Source organism: Carassius carassius, chromosome 12, assembly GCF_963082965.1.
Source record: "Carassius carassius chromosome 12, fCarCar2.1, whole genome shotgun sequence".
Lineage (NCBI taxonomy): Eukaryota > Metazoa > Chordata > Actinopteri > Cypriniformes > Cyprinidae > Carassius > Carassius carassius.
Window position 1 is genome coordinate 4,224,274 of NC_081766.1, and position 18,018 is coordinate 4,242,291.

At 34.6% G+C, this 18,018-nt stretch overlaps 1 protein-coding gene across 2 annotated transcripts; it reads right to left on the reverse strand.

Moving 5' to 3' along the window:
• Positions 1–1,536: 1,536 nt before the first annotated feature.
• LOC132154547 (endophilin-A2-like) lies at positions 1,537–17,450 on the reverse strand. 2 transcript variants are annotated; one of them, XM_059563159.1, is made up of 10 exons: positions 17,206–17,450; positions 11,863–11,931; positions 10,973–11,045; positions 10,561–10,704; positions 9,112–9,245; positions 8,822–8,980; positions 7,229–7,332; positions 6,730–6,863; positions 4,399–4,443; positions 1,537–2,900 (listed from the first exon to the last, which is right to left on the reverse strand). In XM_059563159.1, exons 1-10 carry the CDS (start codon positions 17,248–17,250, stop codon positions 2,707–2,709), a joined length of 1,101 nt encoding a protein of 366 aa, XP_059419142.1. In that variant the 5' UTR covers positions 17,251–17,450; the 3' UTR covers positions 1,537–2,706. The 2 variants fall into 2 exon arrangements, with proteins under 2 accessions (XP_059419142.1, XP_059419143.1); XM_059563160.1 differs by lacking the exon at positions 4,399–4,443.
• Positions 17,451–18,018: the final 568 nt, after the last annotated feature.

Below are 18,018 nucleotides of genomic sequence, written 5' to 3' on the forward strand. Positions count from 1 at the left end.
ATTATAAAACTGCTCGTATATTAATGTCTATTTCGAAGATAAGAGTGTAATTCAGTTAGAGCTGTAAGTTAATAAAGTAGATTATAAATAATATTATAATTATATAATTAGAAATATAATTATTAAAGCTATGATATAATCATTACGTTAACAAATTTTATATTATAAGTAACACTATTGTATTAATAATGTTTATATAAACTCTTTCATGTGTTAAGATACACAAAATTATAAAAAAAAACTATATAAATTACTGTTAAAACAGTACGATATAAAATAGTGGTTCTCTTCTCTAACAAAATTGATATTAAAATATGTATTATTATTAAATGTTTAATAACAAGCTATACCATTTTATAATTCACACACACGTTTTGAAAAACATGAGGTTAGTAATGGTTTGACAATTTAAATTTTTTGGTTGAACAAATCCTTTAACGTGCCATTCCAGTAGCACAAAACCTGAGATATATTGAGGAAAAAAAAAAAAAAAAAAAAAACACAACTACAACAATATTTGAACACTTGACTGTCGAAAGCATTCTGTAATTCCTCAACTCCAGCTCCAGTCCAATCGTATACTTCACGCTCACCGGTGAGAGAAACCTGCTCAAAGTGATCACTGACCAAGAGAAAACACACACACAGATATAGTTTTCCACCTTTATTTATAATTAAAATATACAATGTTCTCTTATCCCTGCACAATTTCATAACAAAACATAAATCACAAATTGATTACGCAGGAAATACTGATTCAAAGAAGCATTCTTTCTGAAACACTTTCTAAAAATATTTTTTTTTAGATTTGAGGTCTAACAATGTTAACCAGGGACAACAGGAGGCCCAAACAAGGTTTTCCATTACATATAATACATTCTACACATAACAGAATATTACTTTTAAGTGTAGTGTAAGCAACATCAGAGGACATGTAAGAGGTTGAGAGTACAGTACTACAGTGCGAGGTAAAATAGTTACCAGAACAAGACTCGAACCTGAAACCTAGGACCAGCATCCCTCAACCCCAAACACAATGAAGTTTATACTTCACAAAAACTCATCACACTGGTTCCTTTCGGCATGAAACTACTGAATAACATGAAATCAGATCTGCTGACTAATGTAACTGTAATCACATGAATAAAAGAGTAAAAAGGTACATTGAAGGTGGTGAAATCATTCTTTCTGAACATGCTGTGGTATATCCTGATCTACAGTACGTACCAATTATGATGCACAACATTGAACATTACACTTTCCAACACCTCTGATTTTCTACTTTTTCACTACAGTAACTCTACACAGATTACAACCTGATCCCAGTTTTCACGATTCCCTTGTCAAGATCCCAGGAACAGTTTGGGGTTAAAAACAAAAACAAATCTGAAATATAAACCGATCCAAAATGCTAGATAATCTAAACCAGTCAAATCTTTCCTTTTGTCATCTAAAACTATGGCCCATGACTGTCATTCTAACATCGTCCTTGCATGCAAAAAAAAAACAAAAAACAAAAAAAACAATTGGATGTAATTGATATTTGCAGTGATTATAGACTGTATCTTCAAAATAAAAAGTAGAAGTAGAAAGTTGAATAATATTGTTATTGCAATGAAAAGATGACGAAAATTCACAAATACAAAGATATAGGAACCATGTAAACATTTGTTTGGTACGGTTTATCCAAGGCAACAGATTAAAGTGGTCTGCACTTTAGGCAAAACCAGACATGTTGAATATTATGAATGAGTCCCAGTGAGTTTCTCTGTAAAGAGGATTACAGCAGACGAACCTTTTCCCTGAGAAATAGAAACTGAACCAAGATCAGTGGTTAGAGGAACTTCGGATTTCCCTCTTTGAGGAAGTGAAACAGATTAAAGCCATAATAACCCAGAAGGAAAACAATCTGGACTTAAAAAGAAAACAAAAAAAACAAAAAAACAATAACAAAAGTGGTTCACGGACTTAATTTCCTTTTTCAAGAACTCACCCATGTGGAACTTAAATATCTGTAAGCTGAGGTTTCTGATTGTGTGTGTCCTACTATGGTTCTCAGAAACACAAGTACAGTTCAGAAGGGGATTTGTAAAGGTTCCCCTTTCTAGAAAAGAGAGCGAGGGATGGAATCATGCAGAAAAATAAAAGTAAAAATCATTGTTGTGTAAATAAACATAAACTGGTACTTCTGGTTCGCATTTGGAACAGCATGAGGGTGAGACACTAAAATTTAATTTCTATTTTTGAGTAAGCCGGTCATGTAAAGAAACCACCTTTATTTTTCTGTTGACCTTCCTTTTTGTTTTGTTGTTAGAATCAACTTTGAATTAATTATTAATGCATAATGAGGTGTTGTACATAACTGTGGCCACTAGGGGTCAGTGATTACCAACAGAAGACACTTCTTTGTAACATCAGTATAGGAAACTGAATATGAAAATAAAATCCATTGACTCTAGAATGAACTCTTACAAAACAGATTTATCTTTGACATCTTCTCAATGATGTTTATTGTACTTTGGGGAATGCTAGAGTTTCCTATGATGAACTAAAACTCTTGACCTGAAGCCTAAGTAACAAATAATCATTCAAACTCGTACTGTATATTATCCAGCATTTCTTTCAGGAGGTCAAAGTGTCAAAATTTTCCCCCTATTCCCTGTCCTGTACCTGGAATTGCACTTTCTCTTCCTGTTTTGTGTGAGATCAGTGCCGCAGCGGCACCATAACCTCTACGTAGTTGCAGGGGAACAATCCGGTCTGGCCGTGCACGGTTCCCTCGAACCAGTTCTCGTCTATTTGATTGGTCAGCGTGATGACGTCACCCTCGTAGAAGCCAAGCTCTCCTTCGTTCTCCGCTTCAAAGTCATACAATGCCTTGCAGCATGGCTGATCTGTCACTATGGAGACGGAATATTGCATTAGAATAGAGCAGAAAAAAGATGAAGATGCACAGAGAGAGGGAGGTGGAGAAAAGGTAAACAGAGCAAGAGAAAGAGGACAGATTACTGGAAGTACGCATAAGGAACATCAAATTAAAAGGGCCTTTTAACTGGAATTATTTAATTTTTGTAAGTATTAGCAAAACTTTATTTATAAAGATGCTTTTTAAAATCATGAATACAATTTCAAAAGTTGTATCATTTTTTATTTTATCAAGCAATTTCCATAATAATGAAATTCTAGGTTAATAAAAAATAAATCATAATATTAATGAAAAATATATAAATGCATTACATTTGTAAATTGTATTCATTTGTAAAATTCTAAACAATATTTTTACATTTACACAATATTATTAATATAAACAATATATTATACATTTAATTTTAAACAATATTATATTTTATATTAATTATTTATACACTATAATAGGTAACAAGGTGTTAAGGTGCTGGTTTATAATTAATAATAAACTTGTATTTCTTATATATATAAAAAATATTTTACTTACAATAATCTTGGCAATCAACACTAAAATTTGTTACAGTTGATGCATTTAAAACTAGCTTCTTCCCATACTGTGCTAATTTCATGTGAGACAATAGTTAACATATCTAACATATCTAATAGTTCTCTCTCCAAAGAACCTGGGACTGGTACCTTTATTGAACAAAAAATTAAGAGACAAGACAATGAAAACTGACATATACCAAACTTATTTAGCATTAAGTACATGCAATACTGCATTTATGCAAAGGTGTACCTTGGTTTAAGAAAAAACAAAACAAAGACAATGACCAGTTCTGCTACTTCCGAAAACGCAAGCTCCAAAAAGATCAATACTAGCTCAAGCAATCCAAACCCTCCGCATGCTAGACAACACTCAGTGAACACTTCAAATTGAACCACCTTAATGCTAACTTAAAACATTAGCATTAACTTATTGGTATCACTGCAAATTGTGGTGCATGTGCTGCCTATGTAGTGCAATCCAAATCAGTCACTGATAAAGTTCCATTTAGATTAGGATGCTGTCTTAGAAAGCAACCTATGTAGACAGTAGACAGCGAGGCAGCTTGTTTGTGTATCTGTGAGATGTTCTTAAACTGTTCATGCAGATATTAATAAACTACTACATTTTTAGTTAAACAAGCTCCCTGGTGGATAATTCAACACGTGGGAGATTGAGCACTTGTTTGATTTATCTTATGAAAGGAAACTAAAGGCGTCTCACTCACAGAGCATCTCACACACACACACACACACACACACACACACACACACACACACACGAGTGATGTGTCTGTGCTCATCATGGGTCTGTTATACATGTGTGTGCGTTTAGCAGGTGGCTGATTCACATCACTCATTTTCACTGAGATTTGAAGCTGGAAGAAAAATCTGGCATAGAATTAAAGCTCCACTATGTCGAGTGTGTGTTTGTGTGTGACTCACTTTTGTGTTTCTGACGGGAAGATGGGGTGTTATAGGAGTGGGCCGCTGACGTAAGAGAAAGAGAAACAATAGTCAGTCTCTGCGTGGTTCCACACACAGTTCACACTGAAACCAACTGACACAGACATCCATCCACACACACATGCACGACAAGCTCATCTTCACACAGAGTGCATGCTACATGAACTGTGAATTATACCAAAATGTGCTGTACACTACAGAGCACACTGCCTCGAAACTATATCCCACAATGCAATGCATCAGTGTTATTGTTAACAGGAGCAAAATGAAAAAATATAGAGCAATTTAAAAATGTTACATTGGCAACTAAATTAATGAAATGCATTTAAGATGAAGTGCTAAAATAAAATAAATAAAAACAAATTAAAGCGAAACAGAAATATAACAAAATTATAAAAATGGCAAAAGCATAACAAAAGCATAAACTAAAATTAAAATGATTAATTAATAAACAAGACATTAATAAATACTATAATAGTATATAACACTGCAATGCTCTTAATTTGACCAATTAAATATTTGTTATATAATAAATAGATGAAAAGCTCAGACTTAAATATAAAAAAAAAAGAGACGAACTGAAATACGTTTAAGTTAAAGTACTACAATTACTAAAACTAAAACCAAATAATAAAAAAGCTAATTGAAAATATTAAGTGATACCATAATAATATATAAGAAAATAACTGAAATGCACTCAACTTTACCACTGATGAATGCATGATTTTAAACATCACTTTCTTGACTCAATAACTGATCAGACTCCCAAAATTCAGTGCATGTGAATCAACAAATGGCTGAAAGAATCCAAATGCTGTCTGAATGAGCAATTGAAAAAAGTCAATTATTTTTTCAGCAGATGAATAAACTTTTACGAGAAATAAGCATATTCGTCAGTAAAAAATGGCTATAAAGCTAATTTAAATTTAAAGCTAACTTCAATTTGCTCTAGATTAATAGACATTACATTATTGTGCCTTGGAAGGCAGTTTAATAACCAACCTCAGACAGTCGGTTTCCATTTTACACAAAATCAAAACACTTTTTAGTAAGTCACTGAGTGTCTGGGCAGCCCGACTGGTGTAGGTTCTGGAAAGCCAACATTTTAAAATATTAAGTATACACTTAGTCCACAGCGTGCAGCGCTCCATACAGAACATGTGCTGCTTAATCAGCTGCACTGTCTTGTCTCGTCTCCGTGGAAACTAGAGACTTCATGAGAATGAACCTGTGCAGCATATGGAAATCTGTTGAGCTTCTCGTTACATAAATCGAAGAATATGATTTCCAGTAACCCTTGCACTTGATTAAAAATATTTTCAGAAAAAAGCTGTAATGTGTGAGCCAATGCATCATTCAGGAAAGCCATTAAATTGAGTGAAGGAAGGTCTAAAAGAAAGCTCCTAAAGGAAGGTCTATCATTTGCACATGTAATGGCTTTCGGTATTTCATATCTACTGTTACCATTCAGAATGTGACTCTCTGTCCAATTAAAATCAAATCTAGGCTTCCCTGAAAATGTTGTTCAATTTACAGTTGAGTCTGCATGTGTTAAAACACACAGTCTCTGCTGTTGATTCATTTTTTTTGAATAGTTGAACCAAAAATTAAGATGTAGATAGGTTTGTTTCTTTAAAAAGAAAGTTTTGTAAATGTAGCACTTCATCACTTGCTCACCAATAGATCCTCTGCAGTGAATGGGTGCCATCAGAATGAGTCCAAACAGCTGATAAAAACATCAATAATCCACATCACTCCCGTCCATTAATTAATGCCTTGTGAAGCAAGCAAAGCTGCGTGTTTATAAGAAACAAAACCATCAAGGCGTTTTAACATTATACTTTTGCTTCTTGCCAAAATATTAGTCCATAATTCAGAATAACGGTTCCTCCAGTGAAAAAGTCCATCCCCTGTTGTCCTTTCACATTAAAATCTAGCAATATATGTGTTTAGAATGGTTTTTGAGTGTTTTCTATAACATACTGTGCTTAAAACAATGCATATTTCTCTCCTGTTTCAGACGAGATCACTTTTTCACAGCTTTTTACTTCACAAGACGTTAATTAATGGACTGGAGTCGTGTGGATTATTGTAATGTTTTTATCAGCTGTTTGGACTCTTATTCTGACGGCACCCATTCACTGCAGAGGATCCATTGGAGAGCAAGTTATGCAAAGCTAAATTTCTCTAATAAAGAAACAAATGAATCTACATTTTAAGTGGCCTGAGTGTAAGTAAACCTTCAGCAAATTAGTATTTTTGGGTGAACTACTCCTTGAAGGCTTCTATAAATGAACAGGGTGAGCTCACCTGTGAACGCGTGTGATGATGGTGCAGCTGACGGACTCCAGCCTCCGTCAGAGTCTTCCGACTCCAAGCAATCAAAACTGGGTCTGGACACAGGCATCCGTTTCTGGCGTGGCTGAGATTCGGCCTCGTTTACTCTGCAGAGCACATGCACAAACATGAACACAAACACACACACACACACACACACACACAGAAAACCATCTATCAGAAGCTGAAAATATTTCACAAAAAAATAAATGTATTATATATAGAACATTTGGTATGGTCAAGAGGCCATATGGACTTCTTCAATAATGTTTTTGCAATACTTTTGCATTCTATTTGTAGTTTGAAAGCTTTAGTCCCCATTCAATATAACTGCATAGGAAAAAAAATGACCATGAACATGAATCCAAATTTCATGAATCCAAGAAGAATTTCAAATGGGTTTGGAATGACATGATAAATATTTATATATATGTGAAGACAGAGAAATATCCAATGGATGTTGATCTCGAACCTCTCTCTCATTCTCTGTGCCAGCTCCTCCAGGACCTCCACAGACTGTCTGTGAAACTGCAGCTGTGATTCGACCAAAGCTGTGAGCTGACTCACCTGCTCCACCTACAAACACACATACAACACACAGCCACGCACATCCAGAGCATGACGAGATGTTATTGCCTTCGAATAAAGAGCTGGAAGCTTCCTCTTTTAGGTTTCACTGATTTTGCATCTCTATTTCTGTTACTTCACAAGGGCTTCAACTTTTGATCTCAATAACCAAATTCACTTTTCCTACAGAACTGGTAAACAATTTTATCTTTAGCTTAAACCTCACTAAATATGCTGTTAACTTATTTATGAAATGACAAATGGGACACTCTACACACCTTTGGCTTTCCACCATGAATATTATAGCAATTAAAACTCAAACTAAACTAGTTTTAAGTTTCTTACTTGAAATAAAATAAATGTTAACTGAAAAAATAAAAAATAATATATATATATATATACACACACAAAAATGACAAAAACTCACAACAAAATGGCAAACTTTAAAATAATGTTTTAAAATAATAATTAAAGCTACAATAGTATAGCAATGATATTAAAACAGCACTGCTTTCCACAGCATAAACATCACAACACAATGTTAAAACTAACATTGCATCAATAAAACTACAGCTTGACCGCAAAGTACAGCCATATGCAAAGATGTTTAAATATGCTGCTGGAAACAGCTGGAAGGAGCTTTACATTCAAATCATAGAATACTAAAAAATTCTATAAAATATTTGTTTTTTTAATAAAAAAAGATGCACAGTGTATTAATCTTTTGTCGCTTCTACTACAATGAGCATTCCAACGTGCATTTTTTTAAGATGCAATATGCAAAATACAATAAATATTATAATAATCATGAAAATTCATGGTACAGAGTTTCCATGTTACTTTGATATATACCACTGAACTGACTGACTATTACTGCATACATGGCAAATTGAGGAACTTTCTGTTAGCGCACATTAATGACAATGTTTTATTACAGGCCTCTGTGACCAGTGTAGCAAATAGTCAGAAACATCAAAAGTGTTCACAGTCTCTGGCCTGCCGTCCAGTGTCGATAAAACAGACTGATAAATGTGTTGGCTGGAAACTATCCAGCACTCACTGATGTGGATCACTGTAGCGACAGTACAATTATACGACCCTCCCTGGTCCCAGACTATAAAAACTTCCCAATAGGGGGTTATGTAATAAGATTTTTAGTGCTGTTCGCTCAGGCAAAGCATCACTGTTACTATTACTCATTACTTTAAGCAAACTGAAAGAATCTCAGCAACCAAAATAATTCCATAGCAGAATTTATTGTATTTTGTAATTGTACTTTTCAAATTGTAGTTTGCATATGGCTTTTAAAACCGATCTGCACCTCGCCATTTTCAGTTCTGTTTTGGCAGGCACTTTTTACAGACGCGATTTGTGACAAAGTCTGATAACCATTAAAAAACAGCTAATAATAAACCACATCCTCAGTGTTAAGAATGACTTTCAGCATTTAAAAAGGAGGTGATCAGAGACTGACTCCAACAGGCTGAACTGAGCTTACGTCAGTATCCAGAAGGTTCTGCATGCTGGTTTCAGCCACTTCTTTGGACTCTTCGAACTTCTCTGCTGCTAGCCTGACCTCCTCATCCGGAATCTTCCCCTGACGCTTCTTCTTGTAGTCGTAATCCAGTCGACGGCCCTCCAGTTTTTTCAGATGATGCTGAGGAAGAATCAGAGCATATTATCATATTTAATTATATGTAATGGTCATATATTTAGCCCATGATTATTACATATTTAATGAATAAACTTTAATTTGATTTTAGAGTGCAATTGATTGCAGTTTTCCACCTGTATGTCTTTTAGGTCCTTGTCGACTATAGTTTGGAAAGGGTCGATGAAGTTCTGTTTGACATCAATGTCTAGAGAGTCTTTCACTTCTGCCAGTCTCTTCATGGCCTCTCCCATCTCCACTAAAGCACCACCTATGGATCCGATGGAGAACATGCACAAAAGTGTTTTGTAAAAGGGTTAGTTCACCCCAATATTAAAATTATGTATTTAATAACTCACCCTCATGTCGTTCCAGACCCATGGGACCTTTGTTCATCTTCGGAACACAGTTTAAGATATTTTAGATTTAGTCCGAGAGCTCTCAGTCCCTCCATTGAAACTGTGTGTACGGTATACTGTCCGTGTCCAGAAAGGTAAGAAAAACATCTTCAATGTAGTGCATGTGACATCAGAGGGTCAGTTAGAATTTTTTGAAGCATACGAAAATACAACCGTTTCTGTCCAATTCGAGAACCGAGGAGCTGAATCGAACTGTCCAAAAGAACCGGTTCGCGGAAAAGAACCAAATTTCCCATCACTACTGGTGATCCAATAACGATGCAACCGGTTCTTGACTAGAGAACGAGTCAATCATTCGTTCGTTATCTGGCTCGGTGTTCATCTTCAGTTCTCTCTTCACAGCAGTTCAGTCAGTGTACTGTTTGAGTAAATGAATTACTCCGGGATATTGGTTTGTTTGAACTCAGAGGGAGTGTCAGCCACGTTAAAAAAGTTAACAGCTTAAGTCGTTTGCGGATTAATGCGTATTGGAGACGCAAACCGTTTCAAACGATTCAGGTCGATTTGGTGAACTGGTTCAAGAAGATCCGGTTACATCGAATGATTCGTTCGCGAACCGGATATCACTACAATGCAGTGAACACACTCACAACAGACACGGAAGAGAAGACAATGCTGAATAAAGTCGTAGTTTTTGCTATTTTTGGACCAAAATGTATTTTCGATGCTTCAAAAAATTCTAACTGACCATCTGATGTCACATGGACTACTTTGATAATGTTTTTATTACCTTTTTGGACATGGACAGCATTCCGTACACACAGCTTCAATGGAGGGACAAGCTCTCGGACTAAATCTAAAATATCTTAAACTGTGTTGATGAACGGAGGTCCTACGGGATTTGAACGACATGAGGGTGAGTCATTAATGACATAATTTTAATATTTGGGTGAACTAACCCTTTAAAAGCAAATAAGATACTATATCATCTGTATTAAACAAAGAGAAATATAATACTTTTATATTTTAAAGAGTAATCTCAGATGTTTGACAGGTCTCTAATAATAAGATGCTGAAAATCTGAATAGGTTTTTGTTTTCTGTTTCACTGTGTGCTGATACATGTTGCTGTAAGAAAGATTTTTATGCTTTGGGCAAATAATATGAATGACATGGTTTCCCATTACAGTTTTTTGTAATTGCCGGTAAGAAAGAACAGTCCTCTCACCAAAGTTGGTGTCGTCTCCCATGTCTCGGCCGTATTTGAGCATACACTCTCCCAGAAGGCCTTCTGCCTGAGGGTAGCCTGGGCTCTTCACCTGTCCCCGCATTTTAGACATGGTGTTCAACATGGTCAGCCTCGCTCTTGATGCTGCAGTACAAGACAGACAGATGAATAAACAAATATACACTGCAAAAAAAAAAAGACATTAATTGATGGACTGGAGTGGTGTGGATTACTGGGATGTTTTTATCAGCTGTTTGGACTCATTCTTACGGCACCCATTCACTGCAGAGGATTGACTGGTGAGCAAGTGATGTAATGCTTTTTTTTTTACATTTAATATAAACTAATTAATATAAATCTTGCATATGACTTTAAATTCAGCACAAGGGGAATATGTATTCCATGTTTTCACCTGGGTTAGGCTGCAGGTATTCAGCAGTTTTGCAGAGCACATCTGATATGGCTTTACTGGTGACCTCAGCCTTCTGTGAAGCACAAATGTCAGAGAACAGGTGTGTGTGTGTCTCACTGACAAAGAAGTGAGAAAGACCTGAAACAATCCGAACCGGTCACACCTACTAAAACAAAAGGCACTCAAGAAGCGGACTGATACTGATAGAAGCGGGCTCAATAGACTGTGGCTTGCTGTGGTTTACCACAGAAAATAATGCAAATAACTTGTTTAAACCAAAAATGTTAAAGCTCTTACAGGAATTAAGCAGTAGAAACGTGAGTTATGAGCTGTAAAGTTGTTTGAGAATTCGTTTTGAGGTGGGGCTTCTTCTAAAGGTGAAGGAACTTCCGGTTATGCATAACTGATGTACTTTGGGAGGAAGTGGTATTAACCACTTTTTTTTTTTTTATTCCAATCTAAATGTCAAGAACTACTAAAGCTAGTGTTGTCAATATGACACTGCAATTAAACAAAAGACTAGTGATTTTTCAGGATAAAATCTATAATAATGGGCTTTTAACATTATATTTAAATGGCAAAATACAAAGCCTTTGTTTGTTTATCATTTATTACAAACAATAATCCGAACATGAAGTGTGGATAATTGGCTAAGTGGAAGTAGAAATAGTTTATATCCTATACTATTATTTGACAGTTAATTTTTTTCCACGATGAATTTGTGCTGGTCAGTCAATCACAGCTTTGGGTTTGTATTAAGGAAGTTTTTATTTCATTTTACAGTTTAATTTCTTACAAGAATGTCCTAATAGTAGGAAGAAGGAAATCTTGGTTGTATTTTTGTGAACTTGAATATTGGCATAGGCATGTGAATGTTAAACATGTGTTACCCTCTCAAGGTCTTTGAAGTCCTCGTCCAGTTTGGTTCCTTCTGCACCTCCCACCTTCTCACTCATCATCTGAAACACACACGTCAGGACATCTATCAGTACAAGGACTTTCAATAGGCATAATGTGTGTTTTTTTTTAGCTAGTTCTATTTTCTATCCCCCAAACCCTTACACAAAGTATTTAGCAAAACGTATTTTAGTATTAAGCGAATAAGAGAAATCATCCTTCAGGAAGCATGTACTGTATGCACACATTTAGTGAGTTTGCATGATAAAATGCTAAAATGGCGAAAAACATTCATTGATTTGCAAATGTAAAGTTGAACAGACTCATTTTGAAGCCTCAGACTTTCATCTAATTACCTGCTGCACTTTCAGTTCACATTATAGTGCGAGCGGGAAACAGTAATAGTGTTTGGCATGTAAAGAACTTAAAATATCTTTTAATTTGTTGACTTTTTGAACGTTTCACTATTTTACTTTGTCACTCTATTAAAAAATAAAAATTTGGATTTAAACCACATTCTCCAGTTCAGTGTTATTTTAGTATAACTGATATACTTTTATACGTTTTGTTAATATATTGAATCTGATTTTATTTTATACTTTCAGTTTCTACTTTAATTTTAGTTAATTTTGTGTTATTTTTATTATTATTTTTTATGGTATTTTTATTTTACATTTAGTTTTAGTTTATTTACAGTTATTTTAGTACTTCAAATTAAACAAAACTTTACAAATAGCAGACATTACATTTTTTATATACTTTTGTTTTTCAGTTTACGTTATTTCAAACCACAAAAATATTTTTTATGGCTTTAGTTTTATTAAATAACCCTCCTCCTGGGTGAGTTTCAAGTCTCTGCAACATTTCCCAAGTCTACTCCCATTCTCCATCAATTATTTCATTCACTCTCCACTATACTGTACATCCATCTAATTAAAAGGTGGTGGCCAAAACATTGCTATGCAGCTGCCAAAGTGATTTTTAACTCATTTCTTAGTTGTTTCTTATTAAGCCACATCAAGAGTTTTATTGACCACCAGCTGACAACTCACCGTCAAATCACTTAGAGACCTAAAAGCACACTTCTCCTTAGCCTTAACAAACTACTAACTACATTTGTGTGTATACTGTAGAAGAGAAAAAAGAAATAACAGCAAAGGAAAGAAATTCAGGCAGGAATGGACTCTTTCTGTTGTTTGTCAACGACACTTCCTGTAGGGGCGGCACAAATGCTTTCACTCAGTTTCACACAAAGCACTCCTCCTTTATGAGCTGAACTCCCTTCGAACACAAACACAGACAGTATGGTCTATTGTATTCCACTAAACAGAAAGCCTCTTGTTTATCAAGATCTTCCCAAAGGAAAATATTCAAATGAAAGCAAACAGCACAGCCCATAGGTGGCAAAATCCATCAAGCTTATAATTACACTAAAACGTCTTAGTCATCATCATTTTTGCGAATCATTGTAACGGTTTAGTGCTTTTGTTTTCACTAACTTTTCAAGTATGAGGATGCTTTTGTGTTTTCCACGTCATTTTTATTTTACAGAACTGGTCATGCTAAAGCTGCACAAACAACAGAGTTGTGTTTGTGAGAGTTTATTTAATCAGAAGCAAGCAAGCAAGTTTACAAGTAAGACTAAAAGTTGAAAGATAATAAATGTGGAAGAAACTTCTGATTGTTGCCGTACAGATTTTCACAGCTCGTTGTCTTTCACGCATATGAGCCAAATATTAAACATAACTGGTCTGTATGTAAAACCCACACCCAGTGTTCAGAGAGGAACACATGCATCTTTGCCTGACAGCCCTTCAAACAGTGGCTCTTTGTACGGCCTAACATGATTCAGATGGAGGTGTGGACACAGATAATGATCAGAAAGATCACTTTCCTAAATGAGAAATACAGTTATACAAAACAGTCGGTCTCATTTTATGACTCATCTTAAAACACTTGTTTTCACTTAAAGTAATCAGAACTGTTCAGGTGTTTTTGGTCAAACACATCAATATACTCATTATCACTGTCAATTTTTGACCAATCCTGATTATTTAAAATAATTCAGTCTTTATAATGGCTGGTAACTGATATGATGACCAATATTATAAATATATACATTTTATATCCCGAAAGGTTACAAACATACCACACTTTCTGTGTTCTGTAGAATTTGTATTTAATATTTGAATATCTGATTTTAAGCTTTATTGTGAACTTTGTTTTGCCTTTCATTTGAAACAAGCAGTATAATTTAAAAGCAATCACATCTAATCCTGTATATGCTTGGAATTATCTTTAAACACTTGAGAAAAATAAGCCCTTATATTTAATTAAAAATAAATCAGTAAAAATAAACACCCTAATATTTGTGCTACAAACATTTTCATGATACGTTGCACGATGTGGAAGTCATATGCTTTGCAATTTGCATAATTATCTCTGCCATACAGCAAATCTGACAACTTTTCTAACAAACAGGAACAAAGGCATCAGACAATAGGAAATACACAATACAAGAGCCCGCATGGAAACACATTCAAGTTCATAGATACTGTGATACAACCAGTCACGAGATATCTGGTGCAGTAAATACTCAGCAAAACCCACTTGTCAACCCGTAAGTGAAACTGCTATCTAAAGTAAAAGATAAAAGATGAAAGAAAAAAAGGGCGGGAGGGAGTGAGGGAAATAGCCTGAAAGAAAATGACCTATTTGTTGGGCTTGTAGCTTATGCTGTGAACAAGAATCCAGTCTGACGACTAAACTAAACTTTTAAATCAAAACACTGTAAAACTTTTTCAGTGTAAACACACATACTGTACAAAGTTGGACTTTTTCAAGGCTAACAGGTGAAGTCAAAGCTGATAATGTGATAACTAGTTTGCAGCTAGAAAATATGCTGGTATCAGACACTGAAGTGGCAAACACAAAAGATGGAATATTTGCATTCAGTCTGCTGTTTTTAAATGTCTATTGATGGACGTCTTTGGCTGTTGCATTGTATCTTGCCATTTTATAAAGTAAAAGTAAACGCTCTCACCCTCAGGCCATGCAGTGAATGGGTGCCGTCAGAATGAGAGTCTAAACAGCTGATAAAAACATCACAATAATCCTCAAGTAATCCACACCACTCCAGTCCATCAGTTAATGTCTTGTGAAGTGAAAAGCTTGAAAAGTGAAAAATGTATGTTTATAAAAAAATTAAGAGGTTTTTAACTTTAAACTGTTGCTTCTGGCCAAAATACAAGATTTTGACAGAGACAGAGTGTTGTGGATTATTGTGATGTTTTTATCAGCTGTTTGGACTCTCATTCTGACGGCACCCATTCACTGCAGAGGATCCACTGGTGAGCAAGTGATGGAATGCATTTCTCCAAATCTGTTCTGATCAAGAAACAAACTTATCTACATTGGCCTGGGGGTGAAAACATTTTTAGCAAATTAGAATTTTTGGGTGAACCATCTAAATACTTTATAACTGTGAGAACATTTTTAGTAGAATCAGTATGCATGCTTTTGTCTCTTAAGAATTTAGCTGACAACAGATTTCAGGCCTAGTAAACAGACAATATGATCCTATTCAACTTCAAACTGATGAGATCGAGATGGAATATGTTCTCTGTAGGCACACGCCAAAAAGGTGAAATAGTAAACTAATGACATAGTCTTTAATAACTATGAACAACATGAAGTTCTGCATTTTTGACACTGCAGGCTTCAGTTTTTATTGTAATAAAGCTCAGGGACTGTAAGATCTCCAGTCTGACATTAAAATGTTTGGCCTGATTCTTCTGCAACATGTCGGTGCACGTCAGACTTGTTTTGCTGAAGCAGGTAAAGGAATGTAAGACTGGCTGATGCCAAAAACAACTGAATGTCTGAAATTGCATTAATCTACGCTGTGTTTGATAAACAGGCCTCTTTCTGATTGAATGCATGATTATTTTGGAGTAGAAGACATGGATTTAAAACTAATCCAGCTAAAAAATAATAAAGCACACCATCTAAGAATCTCATTTAAAATCACTTTATTTATCTGCCTGGCATGAGCTTAAAATTGTACACATGACTCAGAAGTATCTGACAATGGAATGTTTATCAACCACACAATGAATTACAGCGTCATTAGTCACAGAGAACAGAAAATAAGACGCATGTGGATCAAATTACCTCACTCAAGTCAACCTTCTACAAACACATCGCAAATGTTCAATAAAATAAAATGGGAAAAAAAACAAAAACCTATTGTGTCAATTGTAAAAGTATTTATATATTATGGGATTATTTCTAATACTTTAGCATAAAAATAATGGTATTACAGTATTTAAAAAAAAGACAATGTAAAATGTCTATGATGGAAATGAGAATTAGATTTTTGCATTAAAGTAAAAAGAATTTAAGAGGAAAATGTGCACAATCATCATGAGTACAATATCCCAAATTGCATAAATACAAATTCTTATATTTTACCACTTGACTGTGACATGGACACGTTTTCATACCATATAGAGGATGAATATGTTTTTCAGCACATTACAAATTAACACTATCCATTATCTGCAGACCTTAGTGCACACCAGCTGAATAACATGAGTATTTTTCCAATAAAATACATGTGCTTCACTGCTTCCTGCTCAAAACCCACAGTATTTAATTTTACATTTCACCTGAACTGCTGACCACATGATGGTCGAGGTGGTGTCAGAAGCAGTGTGTTGCAATGTTTAAGTCATGATTCTGCATTAAAGCAACCTGTTAACTCTTTGATATGGAGTGTCATAGCATGTGTACTTGACTATAAAAATCTTTAAAAGGAAACATTTTTAGACCTAACTTTAAAGACTTCACTTTGTTTGGAAATATATATGAGCTTGGTTTAGTCATAAAGTGTTTGTATTGATGCTCTTATCTACAGTAGTTATATGGCTGGCAAAACAAACTACTGGGTGACTCATCTGTGCTTTTATGCTGCAACTCAAAGCGTTTACTCATATATTATAAATTAATTTTAGATATATAAAAAATATTAAATATAAATAAAATTTGCAGTGATTATGTCTCAAAATCTAACGAAACGCCTGCATAAACGCGTTCAAAACCCAAGTTTGATGATTGAATATGCTGTCTAGGTAGGGCGCTCACTACATTTTGAAACACAGCCATGTTTTAACTTTTACTTTACCAGAGCAGTGGAGACCCCGAGTGAAGCAAGTCAAAACTACTTGAACTGACATAATAAATGTTTCTTTGTAACTTGCAAAATATAATTTGTGTATTGTTGTATCTAGTCTGTAAATTTACATTCGTATACCAGCTGACGTGGAAACACTCACCTGACTCGCTTTATAAAACTGTTTCCTTAGTCCGGCAACAGACATATTTGCGTCGGATCCTGTCGCTTTGACAAATTTAGATGTAATTTAATTTAATTTAATTTTTAAAATGTAACTCTAGGCTTCTATAAAGCTGTGGTAAAACTCTCACAAACTTCTCTTCCTGATCGGCCAGAGTTTGAGCCTGCAGTGTGCACGTCACAGCTACAATGCGACGCAACTAGAACGCTCCCACACACGCGTCGCGTTTAAAACAGAGTTCTGATTGGTCGGCTATTTGTCGACGTCAGGATTTTATCGCTCGTATTGTTACATGTTTCAAAAGCTCCCATTACTACGCATGTGACATTCTTATAATTTATTTTTGTAATGTATTTATATTACGTATTTTATATTATTGTCACTTATTTTGTTATGTATCTCTGGCAATAGAAAAATTATGAATATTATTTAATATTATTAAATAATATTATAATTATTATTTAATTATAATTAAATTATTTCTAACTTTAACACTCACTATTCTAATTCTATTCTTTAAAAAAATCTAACTACCTTTCTAATCTTTTTGTATTCTATTTTCTTTTCATTTATTATGCAATTGTATGTGTGTGTGTGTGTAAAGATCTCTAATACTAGCTTGCTCTATTCTATTTTTATTCTATCTGTTTTCTTTTTTTATTTATTATATTATTTAAAATCCAATTCTACGTGTACTGTGTTAACCTAACTGAGACTTGTTATAGCACTTATATATCATTGCTCTTTTTGTTGTTTTTGATTGCTTCCACTGTCCTCATCTGTAAGTCGCTT